Source organism: Geotrypetes seraphini, chromosome 1 (genome assembly GCF_902459505.1).
Source record: "Geotrypetes seraphini chromosome 1, aGeoSer1.1, whole genome shotgun sequence".
NCBI lineage: Eukaryota > Metazoa > Chordata > Amphibia > Gymnophiona > Dermophiidae > Geotrypetes > Geotrypetes seraphini.
Genome location: NC_047084.1, coordinates 167,445,919 through 167,473,099, shown reverse-complemented (window position 1 = coordinate 167,473,099; position 27,181 = coordinate 167,445,919). Strand labels below are relative to the sequence as shown.

General features: G+C 42.5%; 1 protein-coding gene across 1 annotated transcript in view; it reads right to left on the bottom strand.

The window, feature by feature from the left end:
* Nucleotides 1-27,181, bottom strand: part of GRIA2 (glutamate ionotropic receptor AMPA type subunit 2) — a 140,595-nt gene that overhangs the window by 84,591 nt on the left and 28,823 nt on the right. Inside the window, 1 exon segment of the mRNA XM_033958667.1 lies at nucleotides 16,485-16,646. Coding sequence (XP_033814558.1) covers nucleotides 16,485-16,646 — 162 coding nt within the window.

Below are 27,181 nucleotides of genomic sequence, written 5' to 3'. Positions count from 1 at the left end.
CTGATAGTCAAGATGTCCACATAGGTCATTTAAAAAAATAAAAATGGACCTTTCCCCACCCCGACTTTTAGACGTCTTGCGGGATACGTCCAAAGTCAAACTTAGACGTCCTATCAAAAATGTTCCTCAAAGTAGAGCTGCCAAGGTAGGAACTTTACCCTCTTCCAATATGGAGACTTTTTGGACAGTCCTATTTTTTTTAACTTACATCTCAAGGCAGTATGATATTTCCATTGCCTACATCTATTCATTGAGATCAGTGCTGCAGGTCTTATGATGCACTATAATGGAGCTGTCAGAAATCCACGATAGGCCTCCTGTAACCGAATAACTCCCTAGCTTCGTGTTCTGTAATAGCTAACAAAATATTTTATGAAGCAATTTTTCACAGCCCAGGCACTGCCTGGTACAGATACATTTTTGTGCGTGAGTAATCTTGTAGCTGATTTTCAAAGAGAAATTGCCCAATTAAATTTGTAATGTACTGAGGGTGAGGGAGTATATTCTGGATTGCTGAGATGCATGGCTTTTTCTCCAATGTATTACTTTTCATATTGGTGGAGACATTTTTTTGTAGATAGATGCCTTTCAAGCTGTCTTTGCAAAGGTAATCTATTGGAGAGTCTGCAACAAAAGTACAAGCTGTTTTACAGCTCTCCTGTGTTTCTTTCATAGATTCTTTCACAGACTCTATAGCTTTCACTGCACGCTCTGGCTAAATTCCAACATACTGCTGTATTCATGCCACAGGTGCACGCTGAAGGTCAGTGGCCAAGAAGCAAGTCTAGCAGCTTGGGACACTCCTTGGAGCGCCTCCAGGTGCCTCCTGTTTGCAAGAGTCTCACTGGTTACTATTCACCGAACGGAACCACTTTCTCTCTGCTAATAGTTCCCCATATTGTTGGGATTATTGATTATTACCTTTGACCCTTTGTGCATTACATCTTAAAGCAGTGTTCTTCAACCACCCGTCCATGGACCGGTGCCGGTCCACAGAAATTTCCTGCCGGTCCATAGGGCCGGCATGTGCATCAGGCCCAAAACTGTGTTCTTCAACTGCCGGTCTGTGGTGCGATCGATGCGTTGTTAATAAGATTATATTGTGTGTGTATATATGAAAAATGAATGGAAAAAATACAATTAGGACTATGGGGGCAGGGTTTGGGGTGGAGACTGGGTAGAGATGGGCAGGGTCTGGCTCATGACTTAGCCCAGCGTTCTTCAACCGCCGGTCTGCGGACCGATGCCGGTCCACAAAATAATTATTTTATTTCTGCCGGTCCTTAGGTGTAAAAAGGTTGAAGAACACTGTCTTAAAGGACACCTTCATATCTACAGATCCATTCTTCACTCGTTTACTGCTTGCTGCTGATCACATGTTCTGCCTACTGGAGCCTGTTGCTGTGTTCAGGTCTTGAAATAGCAATGACTGAAACAAACATCTCAGATCTATTCCAGGAATTTGGAATAACGTACGCAGGTGTTATCCAGGGACAGCAGGCAGATATTCTCACATGTGGGTGACGTCATCCACGGAGCCCCGGACATTTTAAAAGCACATAGCCTCATGATGATGAAGAATAGACCAGGTGGAAAACCGTGTTCATTTCTGCTGGTAACCTTCTGTGTGAATGATTTTCCAGATGCTTCCAAGATTAGTCTGACAGGCTGAGAAAGATGAAGATCAGCCAATGTTATGCCAAGAGATACCAAGCTGTCAGGTGCAGCGCTGCAAGGTTGAAATGGTGTATTTAGATTTTAGCAAAACCTTTGACAGTGTTCCTTAGAGACGTCTAATAAATAAACGAAGTGGCCTCAGGATGGGTCCCAAAGTGATGGGCTGGGTCAGATATTGGTTGAGTGGAAGGTGACAGAGGGTAGTGGTCAATGGAGATCGCTCTGAGGAAAGGGATGTTACCATCAGTGGGTAAGATTTGCCTCTTTGTGGATGATACCAAAATCTGCAATAGATTAGATACCCTGGATGAAGAAAGAGCTGGCGAAACTTGAAGAATGGTCTAAAATTTCACAGCTACGATTTAATGCTAAGAAATGTAAAGTCATGCATTTGGTGTGCAAAATCCCGAGGGAATGGTACAGATTAGAGGGTGAAGAACTTATGTGCACATGAGAAGAGCGAGACTTGGGTGTGATTGTATGTGATGATCTTAAAGTGGCCAAAAAGGTTGAAAAGGTGACAATGAAAACTAGAAGGATGCTAGGGTGCACAGGGAGAGGTATGGCCAATAGGAAAAAGGAGGAATTGTTGCCCCTGTATAAGACTCTTTTGAGACCTGATTTAGAATATTGTGTACAATTCTGGAGGTCATGCCTTCAAAAAGACATAAAAAGGATGGAGGTGTATGGGGACAAACTTAAAGATTTCAATATGTGTACTTTGGATGAAAGGCGGGAGAGGGGCGATATGATAGAGATGTTTAAATACCTACATGGCATAAATGCGCATGAGTCAAGTCTCTTTCATTTGAATGGAAGTTCTGGAATGAGACGGCATAGGTTGAAGTTAAGAAATGATAGATTACTTATGAGCCTATGTAAATACAGAAAAGGTGCTAGATGTGTGGAACAGTCTCCCAGAAGAGGTGGTGGAGACGGAGACTGTGTCTGAATTCAAGAAAGCATGGGATAGGCACAAGGGATCTCTTAGAGAGAGGAAGAGATAATGGTTACTGCGGATGGGCAGACTGCCATCATATTTCTACGTTTTTCAGTAATAGCTTAAGGTGGGTTACTTTCAATATCACTAATTAGTTCTTGCCCCCAAAGGGCTTACGATCTAAGTTTGGCCATGAGGCTATTGAGGGTTGAATGACTTGCCCCAGATCATAAGAAGCAGCAGCAAGATTTGAACCAGGCATTGCTGGATCAGTCTCTTCTTCTAACCACTACAGCATGGGAAATATCAGTGGCATAATCCCATGTCATTGAATGTCATTGGCAAATGAAAATGAGCAGAAATAAGCTTGGCACTCTTTGGACACTCACTTTGTATATTCATTCAGAGGCTAATGTGGAAAGTTTTGCAGTAGAGTCATGGATGTGCTCCAAAATTTACACTGTATGCATGCTGTAAGCAATGAACATGCAAATTTCTGCCACGCGCCATCTGCAACTCATTGCTAAACATCATTCTTCCTGTTTCTGCATGAGGAGTGATTGGCTCATGCACTGAGAGGAAGAGAAGCGTGGGATGAACACAGAAGATTTAGAATCAGAAAATAATATTAAAGATTGAACTAGGCCAGTTACTGGGCAGACTTGTACGGTCTGTGTCTGTGTATGGCCGTTTGGAGGAGGATGGGCAGGGGAGGGCTTCAATGGCTGGGAGGGTGTAGATGGGCTGGAGTAAGTCTTAACAGAGATTTCGGCAGTTGGAACCCAAGCACAGTACCGGGTAAAGCTTTGGATTCTCGCCCAGAAATAGCTAAGAAGAAAAAAAAAAAAAAAAATTTTTTTAAATTGAATCAGGTTGGGCAGACTGGATGGACCATTCGGGTCTTTATCTGCCGTCGTCTACTATGTTACTATATATAAGAGTGAGCCCTCCCCACTATTAAAAAAGGAATCTCCAACCCACATGACTCCGCCTTCTCTCCCTATAACTAAAACAAAAATTGCGTTACATTTGCAGCTAATGAGTCTGTTGGAGTGAAATCAATTCTGTTGTAGATCTTTCTACTGCAGCAATTGCAAAGTGAGATACAGTGAACATTTATTTTGGTGGTTCATTTTTTTACGAGACTGAATGTAGATATTAGGCTTTTAATTATAATGAAACTATTAGAACAGGAAGATTAGATTTTATGATTCCAAAGGTTTCATTCTGAATTTCTTGCAAAAAATGCCTGACTTAATGAGCGCAATTTTATAAAGATTTTCTATTTGTAAAGGTTGTGGAAAAAGGCTTTTATAAAAGTGTGCATTTCATAGAGAGGTTGGTTAATACCTGGAATGTACCTCCTGAGGGAGATGATAGACAAGAAATTGGTGACGGAATTCAAAAAAGTGTGGAATGAACACAGAAGATCTTTAATTAAAAAATGAATCGTATAATTTGAAGAACTAAGGTCGGTATTGGGCAGATTTGCATGGTCTGTGTCCCATATAAGGCAATTCGGTTTAGGAATGGCTGGGGTGGGCTTCGACGGGAACTCCAATAATTTAACATGAGGACAGTGTTGGGCAGACTTTTACTGTCTGTATCCCGCAAATGACGAGATGGCTTGGATAGGCTGTAGTGAGCTTTGATGGCAACTCCAGTAGCTAGAACCTAAGGATAGTACTAGGTGGACTTTACATAGTAAATGATGGCAGATAAAGACCTGAACGGTCCATCCAGTCTGCCCATAAGTTGTACCCATTAAAAAAATACATGATTAGATTAATTTGACTATTCTTTGATATTATTTCTGGGCCATAGACTGTAAAGTCTGATATTGTCCTAGGTTCTAAATGCTGAAGTTGCCATCCAAGCTCACTCCAGCCTATCCAACCATCCCGTTGTTTGCAGGATATCTACCGTAAAATCTGATCAGTAACATCCTCATGTCCCATATTAGTGGAGTTCCCATTGATGCCTACTCCAGCCCATCCTACACTGAATCACCATATATGGGACACAGACCGTGCAGGTCTGCTTAGTTCTTTAATTTACATCCTTCATTTTCTAATTAGAGATCCTCTATTTTTATCCCACGCTTTTTTGAATTCCATCACCATTTTCCTCTCCACCACTTCCCTCGGGAGGGCATTCCAGGCATCTACCACCCTCTCCGTGAAGAAGAATTTCCTAACATTGCTCCTAAGTCTTTCTCCCTGTAACTTCAAATTATGCCCTCTAGTTTTGCCATTTTTTTCATCTCTAGAAAAGATTTGGTTCTATATTAAGGCCTTTATGGTCTATGACCCAGAAATATCAAAGACAAAAGATACTTTCATTTAACCATTAATTTATAATGCATGTAACTATTGGGAAGACTGGATGAACTGTTCAGGTCTTTATCTACTATCATTTATTTTGTTACTACGATGGCTTGTGAAAGACTGATGGTATGATTGACAAGGAATCTTTATTTGGGTTTTGTTTTAATTTATAGGGCCCAAGAACCAGAAATGTGATTTTATAAGACCCTCATTGTTGATTTAAGAGGGAATTCTTAAATTTAGTCAGGCGGTAATTTTTAGGAGATTTCAACATTCAGTATGCTGGTTATAACTCCTTAGAGGAGGATATTTTATCTCTCATGAGTGCATTGGGCCTTCGTAAATTAGGACCCAAGTTTATAAATGACATTAAAAAATCAGTGCAGAAACAAAACCTCACTAAATACTATTCTATGAACAGCGCAAAAAATTAGGCACCATTTATAGAATAGCACTTCAGGATTTGTGCCTAACTTGAGGCACAAAGATTTACACCAACTAAACCTGGTATAAATCCTTGTATCTAAATAGCATGCGTTTCCCACTTATTTTATAATAGCGCACATTAAATTGCAGGAACACCTCCAATCCGCTCATGGTGCTCCACTGGCCACACCCCCTTTTTGGAACCACTTGGAAAATGTACACGTGGATCCCGGTGCTTATAAATGTACAAATAAATTTTAATTAATGCCAAGGAGCACCAATGATTAATTATTAGCATCCAGTTATCAGCACCAATTGGCTTTTTATTCAATTAAGTTGCATGTGAAAATTGAGCAAGTGTCCAAATTTCCACACACAATATGTAGCACGTAGCACCATATATAGAATTAGGCTGTTAGGCCTAGATTCTCTAGTGCTTTCAGGACAATTAACTTGTTCATTGCAATTGCTATGTCACTCACATTTTCCTTCAATTCGGACAATTCTTTGCTGTCTTACATGCTGCCAGCTTCATCTGCTTTTTATGGCAGACTGGAGCTAATTTGCATTGCTTAAGTTTCATTTGTGAATCGGCTGTGTTTTATTTTAGCCTATGAGCTTTGTCTTTTTGCTCTCCTGACTTTTTCTGCTAGCAGCAGTGCCCTAGCATTGTTTGCTTTCAAATGTGTTTGTTAACCTTGGGGATTTTCTATAATCCTATTTATGTCAGTATCTCTCCTCTCATCTCTCCCTATACTCCTCCACATGAAGGCAAGTCTCTCTTATCTGTATCCTTCTTCTCTACGGCCAACTCCATACAAAGTTCCTTCTCTCATGCTGAACCACATGCCTGGAACAAACCACCTGAGTCTTTACATCAAGCTCCGTTCCTGAAAGAATTCAAATTCAAGCTAAAAGCCTACTTCTTGGAGGTTGCTTTTAACTCCTGACCCCAATCAATGGTAAAGCACACTTTCCTGCTTGAGAAACTCCCTAACCCCCTACTTGCTCTGAGCAGGGTCCGTGTCTTGAATGTACAGCACTGGGTATGTCTAGCAGTGTTATAGAAATAAGTAGTAGTAGTAGGGACTGCCAAAGGCAGCGTGTTTAATTGATTAATGGGCAAACTAGATGGGCCATTTGGCCTTTATCTTCCGTCATGTTTCTATTCACTATGCCCATGGCCCAAAGAATGAAAGAATACAGCACTGGAAACTAGAAGGGAAACAAAATACCGGATCCCGCTGGGAGGGGGGAATCACAGAGGGAGGATGATAGAGAGATGCTGGACCTTGGGGATGAAGAGGAAAGGTAAAGAAAATGATTCTAGACCTCTGGGAGAAAAAGGGGAAGGGGAGGGGAGGACAGAGATGTCAGACCACAGGAGGGAGGAGGGGGAAGGAAAGGAGAGAAAGAGGCCAGACCAGGGAATAGTAGGGAAGGAGGGGAGAAAGATATACCAGAGTGCAGGAAGGAGAGAAGAGAGACCAGACAATGGGAAGGGGAAAGGGAAGGCGAGAGATGTTGGATCACTGAAAGGGAAGGGGGAGGGAAGAAGAGAGACATGCCAGACTAGGAAAGGAGGAGAGAGAGTGAGATGCTAGTCCACAGTAGGGAGGAGGAAGAAAAGGAAGGAGGAGAAAGAGATGCCAGACTGTGGGAAGGAGAGGAAAGAGATACTAGACCACAAGAATTGTGGAAGAGAAGGAGAGAGATGTCAGACCACTGGAAGGGGAGGGGGAGGGAAGGAGAGAGAGATGTTAGAGAAGGGAAAGAAGAGAGAGATATTCCAGACTACGGAGAAGGGGACGACAGAGAGATGCCACACCATAGAAGGAGGAAGGAAGGCAGAGAGATGCTAGACAGTGGGAAGGAGAGGAGAAAGATGCCAGACCATAGGAAGGGGAAGACAGAGATGTCAGACCATGAGAGGGAGAGACAGATGGAGGAAATGGTGCACAGGCTTTAGGGGAAGGGAAGCGAGAGGGGGAGGAGTGCACTGGGATGAGAGGAGTGGAGAAGGGCATAGAGATGGAAGAAAAACGTTATGAATTGATGGGAATAGGAGAGAAGAAAGAGGGAAGAGATGGTTCATATTGATGGGAGGAAGGAGATTGTGCACATGAATGTATGGGGAGGGAAGGGAAGACATGGAAAAGTAGATTGATTTGAGAAGGAAGAAGAAAAATAAGAGAACGTTGACTATTAAGTTAATGCCAAAGATGGATATAGGGCAAAAAGTGAAGAAGGAGAGAAAAAATGCAAATGGATAAGAAGGCCCTGAAAACAAAGTTAAGAGCACAGAGACTGGGAAGTGCAACCAGAGACTGGGAAAAGATGATTAGAAAAATAAAATCACCATACAGCAAAGGTACAAAAAATTATTTTATTTTCAGTTAAGTGATTGAAATATGTCAGTTTTGAGAATTTACATCTACTGTCTATATTTTGTAGTGTTCAGGAACAAATACATTTATCTCTGTTTCTCTAGTGTTATACTGCATGTAGAGTCTGGCATCTAAAGGTTTATCTGTGTTCTGCATGTGTGACCAAGGGCAGGGGTTCTGATAGGAACCAATGTCGAGAAGCATTATTGATGTCATGGCCCTAAGTAGGCTCTCCTTTAGCCCTTTTGGACCCAAAACGACCCTCACATAAAAATTAATGAAGACCACTGGTTTAAGGAAACCATTCCATGTTTTGCCAAAGTCCAGTAGCAAGCAGTTTTACTCCAACAAGCAAAGGGGAACTCCAGAAATTGGTAAGATTAATACTTGGCTCAAAGCAACAGAAGTACTAAATCGGATGGAGCAATGGATGACTGAATTCAGACTAAAGCTAAATTCAGAGAAAACAAAATTTTTATAGCATCGCCACGCCCACTTGACATTAAAGCATCATTGTGCATCAATAACCTTAGTTATCCCATTCAACCCACTATGAAGATATTGGGAGTAACACTGGACCAAAGCCTGACCATGAAAGACTAGATAGACTCCCTGATTAGAAAGATCTTTCTCACCCTCTGGAAGCTTCGGTCCATCAGAGCTTACTTCGATGTCTCATCATTTAGAATTCTGGTACAATCTCTCATACTGAGTCAACTCAATTATTGTAACATCGCCTACTTGGCACTCTCCCAGAAGAAAATGCGGCGATTGCAACTGGTACAAAATGCAGCAGTTAGGCTACTTTGTGGACTGAAGAAGTTTGATCACGTAACACCTTCCTATCGACTTCTACACTGGCTGCCGATGGAGGCACGTGTGAAATTCAAGTTTGGTTGTTTTTGCTTCAAGGTACTTTACGGCTTAGCCCCTAAATATATAACAGACCTTTTCTCTTTCACAACCAACAGATTTAGGAGAACCTCACATTTGAACTTTGTTTCTCCACCGGTTAGAGGTTGTAAATTTAAAAGTCATCACCAACATCTCTTCTCACATCAAGAAGCATTATGGGGTAAAGATCTAGAACAACTGCTTGTGCCTACTACTTATAGGGAATTCAGGAAGCACCTAAAAAGACATCTGTTCCTGAAATACTTAGGTAACCGACCTATACAACCTTAGTCCTCAACAAATGATCTCTAGTACTGTTAATCAGTAATTTTGAACTTTGTGTATTCCACTCAACCTGTAACCTCTTTAATCATTGTAAACTTCACGGTCCTGCGGTATATAAACTGTTATTATTATTATTATTTATAAGCTCAAGGAGACTGGAATCTCCTTTCAGAAGGTGCCTCACACTTTTTCATTATGTTACTATATTTGAAAACAGCTAGACACCTAGCAATGTGATTGATGGCAGCCTGTAATCAACTATACACAGATTCATAATTACAATGCAAATTTACTTCTGAATTCAGCTTTTTTTTTTTTTTTTTTTTTTCTTTTTATGTTTGCAAATAAATTTCAAGAACATTTAGAGGTCAGTGTACTAAGCTGCAGTAAGGCAAAAGCCTTTGTTAAGAAAATTAATTCAGAAACTCATCAAACATGCATTATTAGCACATTAACTGTTGATTTCCTGGAGGATGAGAATAGGTGTAACTTTCTAGATTTACAGTGTCATTTAACTGTTGGCCTTGTTGCTGTAGGTTACTGAAATTTGTTGTCGATTACTTGTGATCTGTGACCAGATCACTTTTTGTTGCAGTCTATGTACAGAGGATAAAGACTCCCATAGACCAGAGGTCAGAAAACTCCTTGGGAGCATAAATAACCCTTTAAATGCACTTACATGAGGAAGTGATTTGTGACAGGCAATAATCACCTTGGACAATCGGGCCACTGAGATGAGGCAACAGTATGAACTCCAAACCACTGATGTGGCAGAAATTTAAACTAGAAAGAAGAAAAACTGGTGTAGGCCCCAAGGCACTGCCACTGCAGAAGACCAGGCTGAAAAAAAGGTGGCAGCAGTGTGGGCTTCAAGTAACTTCCACTTCAGAAGAGAGGGCAGCCAGAAAGAGGCAGCAATTTGCCCTTGAAGCTGCTGCCTCTATGCAAGAGCACGCTGGTGAGAAGAGGTAGCACAAGAAGAGACTGGGAGTTACAGAAGACTTGATTATATCCTAGAGCTCAGGGACAGTATGATTCCTGAGACAGGTGGGGTGCTGTTGAAACATGTCTTCATGTCAAGTCTTTTATCTGAGCTTTTTAATGAATAAATATTTGTAATTGCCATTTACCTCTGGGACTCAGTTTCATCCTCTTGGAGGTCCAAGAACTTTTGCTGCCTCATCCCTACTTTCTGTGATCATTAGAATATGATAACATCCATAACTTTAATCACCTACGTGGGGACAGGTAGATCTGAACAGACTAAGGACTACATGATATTGTATGCGAGAGGAAAAGAAGGCCACTTTGGTTCTCAAAACTCATAGCTGAAAAGGTAAGGAAAAAGAGGTTAGCCTTCAGAAACTACATGAGATCACAGAATGACAGTGACTGAGATCACAGGTGACAATATCTGGAGAAGCTAAGCGAAGCTGTGAACGCAAAGATGCAAAAAAAAAAGAGAAAGTAATCAATAATCTTATCGAACCTAATCCTTAGTTTTATATACCGCATCATTCCTGCAAAAGAGGGCTCAATGTGGTTTACATTAAGACTCTGCAGTTTATTAATTTAAAAATTTGTAAGAAATATACTGTAAAAATAAACTAATCAGAATTAGCAGAAAACAAGAGTCTTTAATCTTTTTTGAAAGGTTTGATAGGTAGAGTATGACTGCAGACTGATGGGTAATTCATTCCATAGAGTGGTAAATAGAAAAGAGCAAGAACGGAAGACTCGACTCCTTGAATGAACACCGTTATACGAAGGAAAAGACAGCTTATAAGCAGTAGAAGATCTACGGTAGACCTAAAGGCAACGGTACAACTGAGTCCCCTAATTGTCCATAAAATATTTTAAAACTCTCAGAAATGTTAGCTCCTTCCAATCCTTCCGTAAACACCTGAAAACTTGGCTCTTTTCAAAAATCTAATCACCCCTCGTTCTCTAGTACCCTGTTCCCTCCCTATCTTCTTATTCCCTCTCCTATATCCATCTTTGTAGTTCCTTTCCTCCTAACCTCTGTAAACCGTGCCGAGCTCTGCGCTTGCGGAGATGATGCGGTATACAAACCTAAGGTTTAGTTTAGTTTAGTTTAGTTTAGTTTAAAACCTAGACAGGTACATTTGAACTTCACTCTTGACTGAATAGGAAGCCAATGTAATGATCTCAAGAGGGGCGTGACATGTTTGAATTTACTTTTGTTAAAAAATCAGCTGAGCCGCAGTATTCTGTAACAGTTGTAGATGATTTAAATTACCTTTACTAATTCCATAATAAATTGACTTACAATAGTCCAACTGAGCTAATATAGTCGACTGAACAATCATAGCAAAATGATGTTGATATAATAGGACTTGTATCAACTTCAGGTGATGTAAGCTTAGAAAATATTTTCTAACTAGATTATTTATCTGTTGACGAAAAGATAACGTAGAATCTAATGTAATTCCCAATATTCTTGATGATTTTTCAAACGCTTCTACAGAGTCTAAAAAAATATTATTAAGAAGTTTTGAACAATCAGACCCTAACTACAACAATTTAGTCTTCACAGGGTCAAAGTTGGCCACTGTAACAATGTAGGAATCAAGAACAACTATTACATGCAAAGTTATTTAAATTTGAACTAACTTCTTATAGTATAAAAATATCATCTGCATATGTTAACATAAATTCACCTGGACCTAAAGAGAGAACACTTAATGATGTCATATAAACATTGAAAAGGATGGGAGACAGTGGAAAACCCTGGGGCACACCACAATTGGGAAACCAGGCTAAGGAGGTTCTTCCACCAGTTTGTACCACATAGAATCTTAAAGACAGAAAACCTCCAAACTATTTCAAAACGTTACCTCTTATACCTATTTGTGAAAGGAGGAATGTTAAAACTTTGTGATTGACTACATCACACGCAGTCGATAAATCAAATATTTCAGTTCTGTGTTCAGAGCTGAAGGGCCAGGACCACAGAAGACAAATACAAATAGGAATGGAGGTGTGGTAGTCCCTGAATGATTTCTAGATGACTGTGTTTGCTAGCTAAGCTAAAGGTTGACAAAGCAGCAGGTCCAGATTGTATATATCCAAGGATACTGAAAGAAATTTATCACCCTCATTACCTCGTGCTTAGACTACTGCAACTCACTACTCTCAGGCCTTCTGCTTAGCCATCTCGCTCCCCTCCAAACTGTCCAGAATTCGGCTGCATGACTTATATTCTGGGAAAGCCGCTATACTCACGTTACCCCTCTCCTAAAGTCACTTTATTGGCTTCCCATCTGTTTCAGACTACAATTCAAACTCCTCTTACTGGCCTACAAATGCACTAACTCAGCTGCCCCTTACTATCTTTCTTCACTTATCTCTTTTTATGATTCCCCCCCCCCCCCCGTGAGCTCCACTCAGCTGGTAAGTCCCTCCTATCTGTGCCCTTCTCTTCAACTGCCAACTACAGACTCTGTCCCTTCTGCCTTGCTGTGCTGTATGCTTGGAACAAGCTGCCCGAATACCTAAGGCGGGCTTTGTCTCTGGAAGTGTTCAAGGCCCAATTAAAAGCCCACTTCTTTGAGAGTTCTTTCAACTCCTAACTCCTCTCACCTCACCCATCCCCAACCCTATATGTCATGTCTGTCTGTCCAACCCACTACATTTACAGTAGAAAGTATGAGGCCACCAAAACACTCCCAAAACCTTCTATACTGCCATATAGGTGACACCTGCAGCCATAAGGGCTATTGGGGTGGTAGACAGGTTGGTATAGTAAGTTGGGGAGGGGAGTTTTGAAGAGCTCACCATACACTATAAGGGGGTTATGATGAAATGTGTACCTGGCACCCTTTATGTGAAAATGACAGCGGTGCCTCCTAATGTGCCCCACAGCTCTGTTGGCATGTCTATGTGGCCAGTCAATTAAAATACTGGTCCCTCCCATGTCCAAATGGGCTTGTTTTGGACATTTTGCATTTGGATGTCTTGATTTTCAAAAATCTATATATATAAAATCGGAGGTATGTGTGTATGTATGTGTGTGTCTATGTGCCGCGATCACGCAAAAACGGCTTGACCGATTTGAACGAAACTTGGTATGCAGATCCCTCACTACCTGGGATAATATGTTCTGGGGGTCTCGCGGCCCACCTGCACACGTGGGCGGAGCTACAAACAGAAAATCATATTTCACCCATTCATGTCAATGGAAAAAATGTAAAAAGCTGCCATTCTCACAGTAATTCAAAAACGGCTTGACCGATTTGAACGAAACTTGGTATGCAGATCCCTCACTACCTGGGGTGATATGTTCTGGGGGTCTCGCGGCCCACCTGCACACATGGGCGGAGCTACAAACAGAAAATCATATTTCACCCATTCATGTCAATGGAAAAAATGTAAAAAGCTGCCATTCTCACAGTAATTCAAAAACGGCTTGACCGATTTGAACGAAACTTGGTATGCAGATCCCTCACTACCTGGGGTGATATGTTCTAGGGGTCTCGCGGTCCACCTGCACACGTGGGCGGAGCTACAAACAGAAAATCAGATTTCACCCATTCATGTCAATGGAAAAAATGTAAAAAGCTGCCATTCTCACAGTAATTCAAAAACGGCTTGACCGATTTGATCGAAACTTGGTATGCAGATCCCTCACTACCTGGGGTGATATGTTCTGGGGGTCTCGCGGCCTACAACTCTATGTTGCTTGCTCAAGGGTGGGTTCACCCAAGATTTTATATGTTCTTGCTCCTGGAGGTGAAACTAAAAATGTTATTAATTTGTACATCGCCTAGAAATGTGAATAGGCGATAAATCAAGACATTTAATAAACTTGGAACTTGGAACTTGTTTATAATCAAGTTTTGCGTTAGTTGTATTGTATTCATTTTGTCAAATATTTCACATTATAATTTGAATATATGTGTGTGTGTGTGTGTGTGTATGTATGTTCCAGCATAACTCTTCAATGCATGGACAGATTTCAACCAAACTTGACATACACATTACTTACTATCTGAGGACAAACACTGTGGGGGTGGGAAGGGGGGGGGATATGTAAAAATGATTGAAAATGACAGATTTTAGTATCTACCCCATAGTGTTTTCGGGCTCACAGATGAATACTCAGCATAACTCTGAAACGCATGGAGAGATTTCAACCAAACTTGGTACACATATGACTTACTATCTGGGGAAAAATATTGTGCAGGTGGGACGGGGTAAAATACTGTGGGGGTGGGAAGGGGGTGATATGTTAAAATTATCAAAATCAACAGATATTAATGTCCTACCCATAGTTTTCGGGCTCGCAGAGATGAATACCGACACTCCCGATGCCGTTTAAGTCTAAGTTCAGCCCCATAGAGAGGGACATTCCTTTGGGACATGTGGAGGGTAGGGGGTTGGGACATGGGGGTGGGGCATATGGGACATGTGGGGGGGGTAACGTGGGGGGTGGGACATGTGGGACATAGGGGGGGTGGGACATGTAGGGGGTTGGACATTTTGGGATAAATAAATATCCGGGCAACGCCGGGTAATCAGCTAGTGGCCAATAAAGATAGACAGCCTATGGGCCAAAAAACATCTAGATGAGTTATTTTCGAAAAAACAGAAGATAGATGTCTTGCGGCTTTGAAAATGGTTGTTTTCCCGACCTGACTTTTGGACATCTATGTGAAAACAATCCAAAGTTGGACTTAGATGCCCTATCAAAAATGTCCCTCTGTGCTGGAACACGGTGAAAATTAAGAACTGGGGGGGGAAAAAAAAAAAGAATGATCTGCAGCAGCTAGAATTCCGGTTCATAGACAACCCCGCGAAAGACAAGGGCGCGCGCCGACAACTGAGCGCAAGACGGAGGTGCGCGCCGAAGAAAATTACAGTTTTTAGGGGATCCGACGGGGGGTTTTGTTGGGAAGCCCCCCCAGTTTACTTAATAGAGATTGCACCGGCGTTATGGGGGGTTTGGGGGGTTGTAACCGTCCACATTTTACTGTAAACTTAACTTTTTCCCTAAAAACAGGGAACAAGTGAAGTTTTCAGTAAAATGTGGGGGGTTACAACCCCCCAAACCCCCCACAACGCCCCCACAACGCGGCGCGATGTCTATTAAGTAAAGTGGGGGGGTTCCCCCCCACGCCCCCCCGTCAGAGCCCTAAAAACAGTAATTTTGTGCGGCGCGCGCCCCCACACTGCGCTCAATTGTCTGCGCACGCCTTTGTCCCGGCACGCTTTTGACCTGACACCAGAATTCCAGTCTATTGCGTACAGTGACTTTGGCAGATAAAACACTTTCCACTCGATATTCAGTACTATTAAACTATCAAAAAACATCTCCTGGCCAGTTAAATAGCACTAAGCTGGCTAACCACTAATATTCAGCATGAGATGGCCACTGAATATTCATTGTTATAGTCAGTTTGCTCCAATATTTATTGACTGATCAGCTAAGTTGAGCAGCCAAATAAACCTGCATAAATAGCAAGTCAATCTTTGACTGCTATAACCTAGCTGGCCAGCCAATGAATTGATGTAACCAATGAACTGATGTAACCAATGAATATTGATGTCAAAAGCAGCCAAAAAAAACCCAGAAATTCAATGCTGGTAGATAGATACGGCCCAGCATTGATTTTCCAGGTTAGCCACTGACTGTGGGAGTCAGCATTGGCTATAACTCCCATGGTCTAAATATAGGGTCCAGGCTATCCAAAAAGAGGTTCAGGCTGCTAATAATTCTGAACCCTTCCCCCATATAAAATCATTAAAAAGGCTACAGAAATCTAGAAGAGTTTTTCTTTTTTCAGTTCAAATTATTTTTATTGATTTTAGTATATAAAAGTACAATAAATGAATGCTAACATGGCAAGAGACATGCACGCTACATCAATACGAAGAGTCACAAAATATTATCTACATAGGCAAGTTATATAGATCCTAAAATGACTGTCATTCAGTGATAGTCAACCTGTTTATCGGATATCTCAAATTTATTGCACCCCAAATTATTAGTAGTCTCTACTGTTCTATCATTCAATATTTTACAGCCTGATATGGAAATATATTAAGGTGACCTTTGAAATGAAGATTAAATCCTTCTATAATGATGACATAATCAACAGTATCAACATCTAGTACTAGCCACTTAGTCACAAAAACTGAATCTATGGCAGAACTATTTGGGTGGTGGGGGGGTATTATAGATAACACACATTATAAGGGGTCAAAGCTCACAAATAGCCCTTCTCCTTACACCAGCCTTAACCATATCACTGGCTTGTCCAGTCCATCTCTAAACACTACCATCATTCCTCCTCTTTTTTTTACCCAGTCATGAGTGGGCAGGGGGAGGGGAAGATCTGCTTTAACAATATATCACCGTCAACATGCCAAGATTCAGTATCCCAATTACCATGCTAAATTTGGTCTTATTACGTTCAATTTTTCACAAGGTATTGTGCTAGCAGACAGATGGAGAAAATGTCAAACTCCTATGCGTAATTTCTTTCCAACATTTAATTTTTTTCTCAAGAATAAAATCTATCTTACCTTAATAGTTGAAGTATGGGCACCTGGATATTCCTTCTCCTCTAGCGTTGACCATCGCTGCACAAATTTTGAAACCAACGGATCGTCATAGTCTACTATTTGAAAGCCTGTCACATTAGCTCCTCCAAACTGAATTTTGGATAAGTCTCCATCTGTAAATCCCTGAAGAGAGGACATTTTCATTAGTTCATTGATATTTCATAGCTCCCTTTGTATTTGCTGCTAGTTTGATATGCAACCAGAACAAAGACGGTCAACTTCTTATGATGGTATTACCTGCAAGTTGTAATACAACTTAATATTCTGTTCTATGAGAGAGCTTGCTCTAAAGCAGGGGTGTCAAAGTCCCTCCTCGAGGGCCGGAATCCAGTCGGGTTTTCTGGATTTCCCCAATGAATATGCATTGAAAGCAGTGCATGCAAATAGATCTCATGCAGATTCATTGGGGAAATCCTGAAAATCCGACTGGATTCTGGCCCTCGAGGACCGACTTTGACACCTGTGCTCTAAAGGAAGAGAAAGTACCCAGAAGCATCAGGGAGGGGGGATTTGCTTGATTGCACTGGGACCTGGATTAGGAGGAAGAAGCTTGATTAGAGTGAGGACAATTATTTCAAATTCATCTTTTCTTTTACCACTGCCACTTTTACCTTAGACTGGTTACCACAGGGAGTTATCAACTTCTTTTAGCAACAGGAATACTGTCACCAGAGTATTAGCTACTGCGGGCAAAATATAAAAACTGTAGTTTTTATCGAGAGAGTTTAGGAGTACTTTTACTAAGATGTGTTAGGTGCTAATGCATGTCTAATGCAGCTTAAAATAGTGTACCATGGGACACACCCAGTTATAGTATGGTAACTGCCAAATATGCATGTACGAATGGCGCACTAAAAATATTTTTATTTTTGAAGGGGCATGTTAGGGGCAGAGGGTTGATGTTCCTGCACTAGCCAGTTAGCGTAACAACATTACTGTCCACTAACCAGTTAGCGCAATGATAGCGCATGAGCCCTTACTCCAGGATTCTCTAACCGGCGCCCGTGTCGGTGGCCACCTTAAAAGTGGCTGCCAATTGTGTGTCAATCATGTGACAGTGCTAGATAATCGTGCCTCAAGCGCCTACATAGGAGCGATTCATGCAAAGACAGGCACCACAAATGTAAGCCTGGAAAACCCTACATTTCTGACACCTGTCTTTACCAGAGGAACCCGACAACAGTCCACAGCCTGCCATCAGCCAATCACAGCAGAGGAATCTCTGATCAGCTGAGCTGGCAAGACTGCTCGAAACCGTGGCTTTGGGGAGTCCTGCTGGCTCAGATGAACGGGGGTTCCCCTGCCGCGATTAGCTGAACAATAAGGGCGATCCCTGATGCCTCTTTCTCTCTCTCTCTTCCTTCCTCCTTCCCATCTACCCATCAATTCCCCTAATACCCCTCTAAGGAGAGACCCTGAGTCTGACATCCCCACACATACTCATACCTTTGCTGGAACATCAGCAGGAGGGATGTCCACTCCCTCCTGCCAGCAGGCGCACCTCGTCAAAATGGCAGGCCTTCCCCTGGGATGGACTGGGAGGGGCCTAAGATTCTGTGACCAGGAAGTAATATCAGATGGGAGACGAGGCCGGCATGAGCAGTACGTGGAAGACGTTCCTCATGCCGGTGAACATTTAAAGAAGTATGCTTCCAGGACAAAGTTGAAAATCTCTTTGATAGGTTGAAAATCATGAGTGGTATGGAGCAAGTTTCAAGAGTACTAGGAGGCACTCCATGAAAGTAACAAATAACAGATTTAAAACATTTTCTAGAATGTGTTTTTTCAGTCAATCCAATTAAACTATGAACTTTGCTGTCAGAAAATGTGGTTAAGTCTACTAACATAATTGATTTTATAAAGGTTTAAATGAGTTTCTAGTCTTCCCCCACCCCTTTCTCAAAGTATTGATAAGCGATACGAAATAGGCTTTTCCATTTGGAATCTGACAGTACAGTATTTAAAGTGATCCAGACTGGCCATGGTTAAGGACAGAAAGCTAACGTTTATGGATCATTGGTCTGACCTAGAATGGTATTTCTTATGTTCTTAATGGTTACCTCCACTGATTGGATTCAGGGGCTGTGCTTGTAGGGTGTGATGACCAAACTAGGCATTTAAAATAGGAGAGAAAAACTTACCAGTAATAGCAAATGGAAGCTCATGGCACCAGGATCACAGGCTTTACCTCTGACTTAGCTAGAGGCCCAAAGGAGCAGAAGGAAACTGCTAACTCATAAATGCAAGAAGAGAGACAAGTCCAATGACTGAGTGGCAGTGCTATGAACTATTAAGCTCAGGGGAGGGGGAAAGGGAAAGAGGGACGTGTTAGTCCTATGCATTGTAGAACATCAAATTAAATATAGGACTCAAAATTACAATGCTCTGGAATGACCTCCTTTGAAGGGCTGTTGCCACAGTGATTGAGATATATGAATCAGCATAGAATAAAAAATAGGGGGGAATCTTCAGGTAGTTGCAAATAAAGGTTCCTGGCCTAAAACGGGTCAGTTTTAATTGGGCTAGAAGTCAAAACAAGCAGGAAGAAGATGGCAGGAGAAAAAAATATAATAAATCAACAGGAGGCCTAATTATGTTCTGATAGAGCAAGTGCAGACCTCCCATGGTACTGGAGAAGGGTGTTCATTTTGGTTCTTATATGTTGTGCCAGAAAGAGGACATTAGTAATAGTGTCTCAAGAAGACCCTGTGCCAAATGAGAATCAATGTCTCAAGCACTTCAGGAGTCACTTGGGTGCCATTGTACATATATCAGAGAGCACCAAGAGTGTATGGACAATATTTGTGCTGGATACAATGGAAGTGGGGTTTATATCAACACTTAGGGCTCCTTTTATCAAGGTGCGCTACGGGGGTTAGCATGTCGGACATTTTATCACATGCTAACCACTGCGGCAAGCCAAAAACCTAACGCCTCGTCAATGGAGACGTTAGCGACTAGCACGGCAGGCGGTTGAACGCGCAGTATTCCGCGCTTTAACCGCCTACCGCACCTTGATAAAAGGAGCCCTTAATATATATTTTGGTCTTTGTAATGCTACAAACAAAAACCCAAAGCAAAATGTCTACACAGGATTCACATACAATCACAAAATTATAGAAATCACAGTAAGGAGCATTGCTAGCTCACCATAGAGTTCTGAGATCTTTTCCTCCCACAAAATATAAATAAAATTTCGTGCAAATAAAAATTAGGTGCCCCATGGTAATTTTTGCATGTGTGCACGCTACCCCTGCTTAAAAAACCCCAAAATATTTGTTTTTTTAGTGTCAGAGGCATGTTTGGGAGCAGAGAGTGGGCACAGTTATGCTAATTGGTTAATGCATGGGCATTGATTAGCATATGATTCACATATGAGACCTTATCTCTTACAACATAGGTGTCTGTAAGTGTTCACGCAATAATGGTCATGAACTAATGAGAATTTTAGTGCATGCCATTATTACAGAATTGGTCATTTACCAGCAGTGCTGAAAATAGCCTTAGCACGCAGGAAATACCTACGCTGGAGATAGCATAGGCCACTTTTTAGTACTGCTTAATAAAAGGGCCCCTTATTTTGCACACCCTCTGTTATCACCCTACTGAGAAAGGTAGGAGCTGAATCTTAAATAAGAAAGAGATAACTTTAGAACAGAGGCCTTGATTCTATAAACAGCACCTAAAACTTAGACATGAAGGAATGCAGTGCATAGTGACTGTCAATCTTCAGTTAAGCACTGTTTATAGAATTGGCACTGGTAGGCACCTGAACCTTAGACACCACCTATTTATGCCAGGTTTTTCTTGGCCTAAATGCCAGTCTAAGTTAGGCACCTACTGGGGCCTAAATCTATTTTAGGCGCCTACACAGAAAACACGCCCAAGATCCAACCTTAACCATGCCCACTTTCTGGTAGGCGCCTTGAGCTAGGCATTGGGCTAGATTCACAGACCTGCCCGATCGGGCCTGATCTGGGCAGGTCCGTTGAATTCCCTAAACTCTAATATGCAGATAGGGGCGATTGGAGGAACGCCCCCATATGCCGGCACGAATTGCAGGTCTGCAATCCCGACGCATGCGCAGACCATCTGCAGATGGTCTGCGCATGCGTCTAGACTCATCCAGCCGTGACTTTTTTTTTATATTTTAACTTTGAAGTTGCTCTCTGTTATGATAAATGCCCTTTCGCGTAGGACAAATCTTCAGGCAGGGGCTTTGGGGTTGGGAGCAGCGGTGGCATTATAGGAAAAGATCGGAGGAACCCGGAAGGCTTTACTTCCCCCCCCTCACCTTTCAGCAAGCAGATGTCCATTTTGCTGCTGTACCAGCACAGCGCGCGTATCACCAGCGACACAGTGCTGTGGGCAAGATCTGCTCCAGGCTCACCGAGCCCTTGGCCCGCCACCGCACGATGGTGTTGCAGCGCACGTTGACTGAGCCACGGATGGAGCCGGTGCTGTGAGCCAGGAAGGGTCTGCAGTCCAGCAAGAGGCACCTCCCGGCGCGAGGCCCGGGCAGCCCGCCCTCGTCGCCCTATGGGCTCAGCAGCCTCTTCAAGATGCAGCCGTCCATCTCCCCCAGCTCTTCGGCGGTCACCATGGGGAAGGGTGGGAGTGTCGGGGCAGGCAGCTCCAGGGATGCAGGTGATCGGGACAGGCAGGATAGTTCTGGGCTGACAGGAAGAGTTTGGTGCAGTAGGACAGTTCGGGGCTGACAGGGCAGAGAGCAGGGCATTTGGAAAGGGCTTGAGCGACTGGTCCTCAGCAGTCGCATGTTTGTGATCGGCCAGCCCAGTCGGCGTTGCAGGGTTTAGGTTAGTGAATCATGTCCCTGCCTACTTTGCATGCATTTCCCCTCATTTGAATCCATGGATTGGAAGCGGATCGCAGGAGCCAGCCCGGAGAGAGGCACGCGTGCACCGCGCCGCCCCTCCCCCGAACCTGCGGGGTAACTTGCTTGAATCGCCGCCTGAGCCCAGCCACTTCTTGGGAGCCAGCCCAGAGAGAGGCACGCGTGCACCGCGCCGCCCCTCCCCCGAACCTGCGGGGTAACTTGCTTGAATCGCCGCCTGAGCCCAGCCACTTCTTGGGAGCCAGCCCAGAGAGAGGCACGCGTGCACCGCGCCGCCCCTCCCCCGAACCTGCGGGGTAACTTGCTTGAATCGCCGCCTGAGCCCAGCCACTTCTTGGGAGCCAGCAAAGTGGTTCTCAAACTTCTTACGCTCTCGCTCTTACAACGTTACCAAGAATGGTACCTCATCCTCCCCGTGGAAACCGACATGTGGAGTCCCACAAGGCTCCCCCCTATCTCCCATCCTCTTCAACATTTATATGTCCTCCCTGAACCTCCTCCACCTTTCCCCCCTAGAAACACTCTACACTTACGCAGACGATATCCTGGTCCTCCTCGAGACCGACGCAAACCTCACCAATCTCGCAGTAAACATCTCTTCTTGCATAACCAACCTTCAATCCTGGGCCCTCGCTGTACAAATGAAACTGAATGAGTCCAAAACCAAACTACTCTGGCTTGGCCCTAAACTTGATCATCTACCCACCTCCATCCCACTGCCCACAGGCTCCTCTCTACAACTGGAGTTCTCTAGCAAAGTCCTGGGCATCACCATAGATTCCTCGCTATCCTTCAACGACCACCTCAATTCCCTGATAAAAAAATGCTTTTACAGCCTTCACATGGTGAGGAAAGTGAGGTCCTGCTTCCACCAAAAACACTTTGCCTTGCTCGTACAGTCCATCATCCTCTCCAGATTGGATTATTGCAATTCCATTTACCTTAGCTTAACAAAGAAAAGCCTCCACAGACTCCAACTAATCCAGAACACAGCGGCCAAACTTATCTTCTCAAAAAGTAAATTTGACCATGTCTCTCCGCTCCTGTCCAAGCTCCACTGGCTTCCTGTCATCTCCAGGATCCACTTTAAATGTGCCTGCTTAACCTTCAAAATCCTCCACGGCATCCTTCCACCTCTTATTCCTCTAGCCTGGAATTCCTCAAATCCATCCTTCACTAGATCCACGCAAAAACTAAAATTATCCCTCCCCTCCTTAAAAGGTATCTCCCTCGTTGGTAAACTTGGTTCCTCCCTCCACTTCAGAATCGTTCAGTTATGGAATAGCTTCCCTTCCCCTCTCCGCAACTTGAGCCCCCTTCTACCATTCCGTAAGCTTCTGAAGACCTGGCTCTTCTCCAAAACGTAACCTCATCCCCTCCCTAGTATTATCACACCTTTCCTCTCTTCTTACCTACTTCTATAAATCTATTGGAGTTCCGTTCCTTCCCTAACCTTGTAAACCGTGTCGAGCTCCACCCGTGGAGATGATGCGGTATATAAACCCAAGATTTAGTTTAGTTTAGTTTAGTTTAGTTTAGGAGAGGTAAGTGAATCAGGCCGGAGGGAAATTTGGTCGTAAAGGGGGGTCGCAAAACGATCGGTACACGATCAGTTTGCTTTGTGAATCTAGCCCATTGATAGGCACCTAACAATTAGGTGCCTAACTAGCAATTCATTTTAATTTAAGCCAATTAAGCTAATTAAATAATTAAGTTATGAGCCTAAATTGGCTAGGAACAACAATTTAGGCGCCTAACTTTAGACGTCTTTTATAGCATATGGGCCAGAGTGCCTAAAAATATGCGAAAAGGTGCCTAGATTATAAAGGCGGGAAACAACCATACAAGATCAAAACTACCATTAATGTAGGGCAGTCTGAAATGACTGGCAAAGCATTGCTCATCCCAGCTTGTGAAACAAAAGGGAGTCAGGAGCTCAGAACAGCATAGTTTCTGTTAGCTTCATAATATGTCAGTCACCAGCCTGAGTTTAACTTAATTTTTGAATGCACATAACAAATATCCAGAACTTTTTATCCTTTTTCTTTTTATTTCTGTCCCTTTAAATTCTAGGTTTGTGTGGACATAGCAAATACTGGAAAAACAGTGCCTTGTTCAACTTTTAAGCACCGTCCAATAACAGTTGGCTATCAATATTAAGACGGAATACTTATCTAATCAACGCTAAGTAACCATCAACATTGCTGTCCAACACGGCAAAGGGCTCTGAAAAATGTTGCCTCAGAGACCAACGTGAGGAAGCCGCCAGCTCATTAATTCATCTTCTGAATGGTGTGTACACTCCAAATGGCAGCTTATGATCCTGCTTTTCAGCCATTGTCTCTCTCCTGAATTCGAGCTCTTCTTCCCCTTCTTCCCCTTCCTTTTGTTTTAACCTTTTTATGTTTACTTTTCTGAATTTATTTTTTTTAGTTCAATCATCTTTATTAGTATTTTAAAATATACATCCATAGGCACGAATGACATTTGCATGCACTGCCTCCTTGACAGGCAAATCTATTTCATGCATATTTATTGTGGATATTCTGAAAACCCGATCTGCCTGTGGCTCTCGAGGACCGGAATTGCCTACCCCTGTTATAGAGTAATAGCACTTATGTGTATAATTGTGACAACTTGCTTACCCCCAAATTCCGTGCCTTAAGTTGTGCATGCAAATAGCTGCACACAGCCTAGGAACGTGGCCAACTTAATTGAATAATTTGCCTAATCAGTGCCATTCATTGACAATTAACACCTCATACTTGATGTAAATTTGCACTAATCAAAAGTTACTCAGACAATTTGGAAAGCGTGATCCCATAAAAAGTTAGCAATGGAAAAATGTCAAATTTTGAAAAAATATGTCTAGAATATATATTTTTTTAATCGTCTGTCTTGACGTCCAAGCCATTGGGTCACCTAGATCACCAGTACATCTATCTTTATACCACATTTTTGACCACAATTTCATCCAAGTCCCAGAACAAGATCATTTGGATGTGGGAGGGGCCAGTCTTGTAATGGACTGACCACCCAGAGCAGTGGGGCACCTTACAGGGCACTGCTGTGAACTTCACAAGAAAAGTGCCACATAAACATCTCACCAGAACTCCTTTATAGGTTACTAGCTGATGCCCCGGCGTTGCACGGGTATTTAATTATAGCAATAACACTGTAAATGGATTCAAATAAAGATACTTTATAGTGGTGAATGAAATTATTTTTTTACAGCTTAATAAAAAGTACAATATTCAAATTATAATGTGAAATATTTGACAAAATGAATACAATACAACTAACGCAAAACGTGATTATAAACAACATTTTTAGTTTCACCTCCAGGAGCAAGAACATATAAATTGTTGGGTGAACCCACCCTTGAGCAAGCAACATAGAGTTGTGGGCCGAGAGACCCCCAGAACATATCACCCCAGGTAGTGAGGGATCTGCATACCAAGTTTCGTTCAAATCGGTCAAGCCGTTTTTGAATTACTGTGAGAATGGCAGCTTTTTACATTTTTTCCATTGACATGAATGGGTGAAATCTGATTTTATGTTTGTAGCTCCGCCCACGTGTGCAGGTGGGCCGCGAGACCCCCAGAACATATCATCCCAGGTAGTGAGGGTTCTGCATACCAAGTTTCGTTCAAATCGGTCAAGCCGTTTTTGCGTGATCGCGGCACATACACACACACATACATACACACATACATACCTCCGATTTTATATATATAGATGGTGAGCCCCCTAAAACACCTCCAAAACCCAATATACCTACTTGTCTTCAACCCCAATAGCCTTTATGGCTACAGGTGCCACCTATATGGCAGAGAGTAGAGTTTTGGGGAGTTTTGGTGGGTGTACATGTTCTACCATAAATGTAATGGTTAGAGTGGCTTATTAGCCTGAGTCCTCCTCTCTATGGTTCACTATCCCACCCCAGGCTATTTAAGACACCTGTATGAAGCTGTATAGAGATTGGTATGTAGTTTTTCATTCTGATCTTTGGGGGGGGAAGGGGTCAGTGAACACTGGGGGAGTGTGTGGGGGTCTTTACTTTGTCTCTGCAGTGGTTATCTGCTCACTTGGGATAACTTTTGCCACTTATACCTGTTTTTACATCATCTAACTCACAATGTTTAAGTTTCATCCAGGATATCTAGTAAACATTCAATTATCCCTGAAGGACAACTAAGTCTAGGTAGGCCCACAACCCACCCTAACCACTCCTCTAGATATGTCCTTTTCATCTCTGGGCGTACAGCGGAATTCAGAGGCATAAAAAAGTCTGCCGACATGTCCAAAAAGTCGGTTTGATTATTAGTAATTGGATGACCTGTCTTTTAGGTCGTCCAAGTGCCGACTTGGGTGGGTTTTTAGACAAGTTTTGATTTTGAGCCCCATAGGCAGTCCTTTCTCTAAAAAACTTACAATCTATTCAGTACAAACAGGAACAATAAGGGATTATGGAGCCACATTTATTATGGGAATGATTAAAACAACATGAGTATTGAACAAGGGATTTTAAAGCAGCCTCAGAAGGCTACCACTAAGATGGGTATTTTTCCACCAGTAGGCCTAGATTCTCTATAGAGCGTCTAAATCTGTAGCCACTTAAAAAGCGGCTGCTGATCTATGTCAGTCATGAGACGGCGCCCTATGAAGAATCGTGCCTCTGCATAAGATAGGTGGCGGAAACGTAGGCCAGGGTTTTCCGACCCTATATTTCTGGTGCCTATCTTTGTCCTGAATCACACCTACGTAGGCATTTTAGGCTGCTTAACACCACTTCCAGCGTTAGCCGTGCCCATAGTGGTGTTGGGCAGCCTAAAGCACCTACACAGGCATCATTCTGGGGTGTATTATTTAGGAACTGATGGATGCTTTAACAGTGCTGTTTTTTGTTATTTAGTCAATGGAAATCTTGCCTCACCAATCTATTGCATTTCTTTGAAGGGGTGGATGAAAATGTAGATAAAGGTAAGTCAGTTGATATCATGTATTTGGATTTTCAAAAGGCATTAATAAAATACCTCATGGAAGACTTTTGAGGAAATTAGAGTCATGGTATACAGTAGAAGGTAGTTCCCTATTATGGATTAAGAACTGGTTGAATGACAGAAAACAGAAAGTAGATTGAAATGGTCAATATTCTCAATGGAGAAGGGTAAACAATGGGATTCCCCAGGGGTCTGTGCTGGGACTGCTGCTTTTTAGCATATTTATCAATAATCTAGAGATTGGGATAACTAGCGAGATAATTAAATTTGCAGATGACAAAGTTGTTAAATTGCAAGAGGATTGTGAAAAATTGCAAGAGGACCTTGAGAGACTGGGAGACTGGGCATCAAAATGGCAGATGGCATTTAATGTGAGCAACTTCAAAGTGATGCATGTGGGAAAGAGGAACCCGAGCTATAGCTACGTGATACTGGGTTCTATGTTAGGAGTCACTGCCCAGGAAAAGGATCTAGGCGTCATTGTGGAGGATACGTTGAAACCCTCAACTCAGTGTGCAGTGGTGGCTAAGAAAGCAAATAGAATTATCAGGAAAGGAATGGAAAACAAAGATGAAAATGTTATAATGTCCTTGTATCGCTGTATGGTATGGCCATACCTCGAATATTGCCACAGCATTTCCAACACTTCAGGAAACACAATGGAAGCCACGCCACATGCTGTGTGACAAGATTGGAAGTCTATTTAGTCCTGAAGAAGCAGTGGAAATGCCGTGAAACATTACGTTGACTTACTTGAAATGTAGACTTCATAGCAACCAATAGACAATTGAAATATAGAC